This window comes from Austrofundulus limnaeus, unplaced genomic scaffold (assembly GCF_001266775.1).
Source record: "Austrofundulus limnaeus strain Quisiro unplaced genomic scaffold, Austrofundulus_limnaeus-1.0 Scaffold1, whole genome shotgun sequence".
Classification (NCBI taxonomy): domain Eukaryota; kingdom Metazoa; phylum Chordata; class Actinopteri; order Cyprinodontiformes; family Rivulidae; genus Austrofundulus; species Austrofundulus limnaeus.
In genome coordinates this window covers 554,066-559,663 of record NW_013952403.1, presented here as the reverse complement: position 1 = coordinate 559,663, position 5,598 = coordinate 554,066, and the positions used below count along the sequence as shown (strand labels likewise).

The 5,598-nt window shown below is 39.7% G+C and overlaps 1 protein-coding gene across 1 annotated transcript in view; it reads right to left on the bottom strand.

Moving 5' to 3' along the window:
• Nucleotides 1–5,598, bottom strand: part of wu:fb13g09 (multidrug resistance-associated protein 5) — a gene marked incomplete at its 5' end in the record, with an annotated part of 27,659 nt that overhangs the window by 4,024 nt on the left and 18,037 nt on the right. The window contains 6 exon segments of the mRNA XM_014003751.1: nt 460–619; nt 737–929; nt 1,163–1,252; nt 2,689–2,875; nt 3,106–3,234; nt 4,955–5,108. Coding sequence (XP_013859205.1) covers nt 460–619; nt 737–929; nt 1,163–1,252; nt 2,689–2,875; nt 3,106–3,234; nt 4,955–5,108 — 913 coding nt within the window.

Here is a 5,598-nt window from a genome sequence, read left to right as displayed (position 1 = left end):
CAATAATAATCTACAAATAAGAAAAAGAAAACCAACATCAAATCCGTTGACACAGTATACTAACTTATGAATGAAACTTTATTGAAACTTTATCGCGCACATTTTTATAAATGTTTCTAACATCCCACATATTGTGGTTTACGTTTTGCCTCTTTTTATTCCTGTCATGCTGGGCTTATTTATTGTTTAGGTTCTTACTTCACAGCTTTAACATGTTGCAATATCTAAAAAGATACATTTCCATTTGCAAAAACTCATCTGTGTGAACACATTCAAAATCTCCTGGGTGCAAATTTAATTATTAATTTTCCTAATACCTTAATTGCTCTGCTATTTGCAAATATAATACGATTTTCTATTTTACCCAAATGATTTTTTCAGTCCTGAACAAATTTTGAACAGCAGAATAATGAATTAGTCACAAATCTTGGTGATGAAAAGCACTTCTAATTAAATCACCTGATGGTGCCGATGAAGAGTACAGGCTCTTGAGGAATGATGGCCAGCTTGCTCCGCAGGTCATCCAGACCAATCTGAGCGATATTGATCCCGTCGACGGTTATGGAGCCTGCGCTCAGCTCSACCAGCCTAAACAGAGCTGCAGCCAGAGACGACTTCCCTGCGACACCCAAAACAGAAAAGATGCTGCACTGACACATGTGGACATGATGCAATGGAGACTTAAATGGAATCTGAAACGCTGTTGGCGTTCGGGAGCAGAGAAGGTCAGCCGTACCTGATCCGGTGCGGCCCACAATGCCGATGGTCTCTTCGGGAAGAATGGTGAAAGATAGGCTCTTAAGCACCAGTGGCAGATCATCTCGATAACGCATGTTCACATCCTGGAAGGTGATCCCTCCCTGTTGAGGCCAGGAGGGGGCAGGAGCAGCTGCCTCAGGACTGTGTCGGGGTGCTTCACTGTCAAGACTCTGAGATAAGGCAAGGAGATGGTATCTGCTGTTAATCTCTGAATCTCTGATGAGGAGAAAGCACCTGAACTGAGTTCTAGTGATTTTCCCTCTGTGAGCCTTCTTTTGTACTTTGCACAAAAAAGTTGACTTGATATTTGTATCACTGCAGTTTAGGCCTATCAAAATCTGGAGTGTGTTAGATTGCACACTGAGTTCCACAGCCACACACACACTCACCAAACTACACCTACCTTAACGTAATAATTTATCCTTTCCACTGACGTGAACCGAGCTTCGGTCTCCGTGAGCAGCCGCACCGTAAACTGAAACAAGCCGGTCAACTGAAAGTGAAAGACAAGCACCGAGTCAAAAGGTTAATGATTTACACTGTCGCAACAATTACTTTGAAGCACTGGCTCTTTAGGCATCAGCAAATTGAGCAGTAAACAGACTCAATGACATGCCTCCTTCACAATCTCGCTAATTGATCCCAATTATCTGCCTTGATTGGCAGCTCTGTGGTGATTACAACATGAGCTAAAAACCCCGAAAATTACTGAGACAATCATCAGACAAATTCATATTCATGACATGCTGTGGAAGGAACTTTCAGAGCTGCAGAAAACTGGGTTAAAAACAGTGTTTTCTAAAAACGTAGGAGCRTCCAATGTTGGCTTTTAAGTGCAACTCAGTAAGCCAATATTAATAATCAGTGGATGATTAGAATTTAAGTGACATTAAATCTAAATTGGACTAAAATCTATAAAAAGGGAACAAAATGATGCCATTCATTAGACTTAAACTTGGTTAAAACTTCCTGGTTTAACCCCTTAATCTGTATTCTTTTCCTCCGACAGCTTTGCAATCAGGGCTGCATGATATCATGAAAACCTGTGATGTGCGATAACACTGCTTAATACTGCAGTGACGATATGACTTGAGATAAATGAAAAAATACTTAAATATGCAGTGTTGATGTCTTTCTGCTCTCGGTTCAGAGCAAAAAAAAAAAAAACAGTCAAAGAATACATCCTTTCCATTACAAAATGACGGAGTGATTATGAGTTGATGTGGTATCTCTGGTCCATTTTGTTAATCAGACCGTTGCTGACAAAACACATGAATGCAAACATTAAAGCCAACCATTCATTGCAATTTATGCAGTTATTTGCAATATGCATACTGATCAAGCTGTTCTCGCGATTGCAAGAAATTTGCGATATATTGTGCAGCCCTATTTGCAATATTTAAAACTAGACTGTTGAAAGATTTATGCATCTTGTTGTTAGGTCTGGTGTTCAGAGGCAGGATTATGAGAAAAMTGCCGTGCACCATTTTAATCTGGAACATATCTGGGACAGAGATGAGCCGTTTCATTGGTCAGTACATATGAGCAAAAGCGACAAACAGCAGCATAATAAAGCAGCCTTCACGTTGTGATGTGGGAAGATTTCTGAGTGAAATTAGAGATTTATATCACCTCACCTGATCTAGTCTAAAATGTTCTGGTTCAAAATGAAAGTCCAGAAAATGTGCTTTCTTCCTACTAAGTTACGCCATGGCAGCGATCTCTCTGAATTTCATAAAAAGTGTTTTTTTTTAAGCTTATTTAGGGAGATATTTTGTAAAAAGTGACAGCTTTACTTTGACCTGAATTTACCTATGAATCCGGTTAAATAATCCCCAAAGCTGCTGCTGCAGAACAATAAATACATTTGAGTCTTTCAGATGACTAAGGCTGTGTACTTTCTGCGCCTCCACGTGATTGTTTACAAACCTGCACTGCATACGATATGGCCAGGCCTGCATAGGCTGGAGGTATCTGATTGTGCATGAAGACAATGAGAAGTGCCACAACAGTGATAAGGGAGATGCTGATGAGGTCCAGGCGGAGAGCCAGCCAACGCATAGCGCAGCTGAAGAGGTAGCTGGTGGCCTGGTTGGTGTCCAACAGCTCTTGATATCTTAAAAGAAAGAAATAAAAATGAAAAMTAATTCAACCCAGAAATACTGTAAACACATTTTAGATGAGCAAAAGCAAACAGAGCTGAACTTCCTTCTGAAATGAGGTTTTCTGGCACCGTATCTGCTATTTTTATTTTTGTCTGAGGAGCAAACTGAGAAACTAAAAGGGGAGATAAGATAAATTTAAAGTTTAATGATATCTGTCACTGACAGATAACACCACATTCACCTCTGGAGGAAGCTGTGCCCTCTTCCATAAGCGTGGATGGTGGAAAGTCCCTGCAGACTGCTCGTTATATGAGAGGTGAATGGTGATTGGCTGATGTTCTCCAGGCGCTTTAGCTCACGAATGAAAACTCTGAAAACAGACAACAGCAACTTTTTTACCATAAAGATTTAAATTCTCGCAATTTTCAGACAAATGTTTCATTTAAGTCAGATAATTAAAAGCGTGGGTTCAGAAAAAAAAACTTTAATTCTGCTTGTGAAATCTACTTCAGTCAAGTGTAAAACACTGCAGAAGCACCGTTCTAGTAATAAAAGCACGAAAATAAGGCAAAAAATTTCAAAATCTGCATGAAATGTTGAATGAAATGCAAAGCTTTGAAATATTTGGGAAGCAACATCTTAATACAAAAACACAGCTGAGGTGAGGCGATGGAAAATGTGTGAACGAAGGCATGGAAACTGAGCTCTAATGATGCTGCTGCAGACAGGTAATGATGAGACGGTGCACAAAGAAGGATACGCTCCACAACACAGCATCTGTTTTCCTGATTCCACTAGCGRTGACTGTGAAATACGACGAGCAATGGTCACAACAAAGAGCCAAACACTTGGAAGCCAAAACAAGCCGTCGAGAAGAAAGCATGAGGACAAAAACGGGATGTGTCTACTTTTAGCTACTAAGACAGAGAAATGAGAATTACAAGTCTCTCATGAGTCATTTGGTTTTCCTCATAAAAGCTGTGTGGAGAYGAGGAAGGAACATGACACTTCCTTGCTTCCAGGCAGCAATGCACACAAACATGTTTATGCCCTGGGCACTTTCATTTTAGAATTCTATAAAAGCCGTTTTAAAAACTGGATAATTTCTATGGGAGACCCACTTTCACGTAGCATCGATACACATCCTGGTATGTTGTGACTTTTGAAAACACTGCTGAGGGGTTATCACAACTTTTCATTAACCATTTGGGGTTATCGTTCCCTTCCAGTTCGAATCTGCTGTTTATGCTCCCCAAATTTATCTCAGTCTCTGCTTGCATTTCACGACAATTAATTGCCTCCGAATGAAGATGTTTTGCAATTAAAATAATCTCTGAAGAGACAAGCAGGAGTTGGATCTAGTTAAAGAAATTATGGGTTTCAATTTATGCAGTGACAAGATGTTAAGTAATGAATGGAGAAACGGAGGAAACGATGCAAGCCTCATCAAACTCTGCCGTGGCAAAAACCATCCGAATAAATTCATCATTTCTTCCTCTGATGCAAGGTAATGAAAATCAAAGACGCTTATTGTAAAAATTTCAAATGTACATGGAATTCAGCACAACACAAAGGGAGAGGAATGTTTTTTTTTCATGATCTCTGAAAAACTGGAAATAACATGATTCTGTGGTTATTTCCCACGATGCCAGTGAGTTGTTGTTCCACTGGTTTGATTCATCTTTATTGTAAAAACGTAAATAATGGCTGAAGCAAAATCACTCAGGGCACTCCTGCAAAATTTATCACCAAACAGAGGGTGTGAAAAACTAAATCGGAGGCCATCAAGACRATTTATCTTTAATTCTTTATAATCAGAGTTTATAATGAGCTTCTTAGAATAAGTTTGAGGGGCATAATTTACGTTCACACTGTAGCATAAGGAGTAAAATAAAAACAACACACTCAGGAGCAGAGTCAGGGAGGAAAAAMGTTCTTTCATATAAGAATCTCTATGCTGTAGAGTTTTCTTTTTTTCTGCCCTGATATTCACCAGCGCCAGCTGGGGGGGGAAAAAACGCAGCTGTCACACCTGCAAACGCTATACTGAATACCAGTGGCCATTACAACAAGACAGATAGAGGTCTGACCTGGAGACTCGATTGACAATGAAGAGGAAGACCCCTAGGGGCAGGACTGAGATCAAGAACCAAGGGAAGACCATTCCAACCATCCCCAAGCAAAACAGCACCAGAGTCAGGTTCTGCAGCAGCATCTCGGCTTGCATGGAAAGTCGCACATCCACTGTGGAGAAAAGAAGTAAACTGTCAAATACATAGTAGAGAAAAAAATGGCRTTGTGAAATGTTGAGGAGAAACCTGTGCTGTGATGGCAAAATGAACCTGAGTGAGCACAWACTGCAGGGTAAAACAGTGAAAACACTGAGTTATGCTATAATTGAGATTTGTGTAAAAATGAGCWATCCCAGTCATTAAAATAGCATWTAATCTTCCTAATATACCTTTAAATGAAAATTTACCTACAGTTATGTCTTCAGAAATGCTAATTTTAAGTTWGAAGTTTTTAATTTTCTTTTAACTTGATCCGTTTTTCCATGCTGGGCTGCCAGAGTGCCGGGATATCCCTTTGCATAATGTTTGGCATCATTGGGAAGCTTGGTGACTCCCCTTTTTAATTACAGGGCTGGGATACTAAAGAATAATTATAGACCAATAAAAACTGAGTGCTATGGAGCTAAATTGGAGCCATAAAGTTTATGTGGAATTTGTTAAAC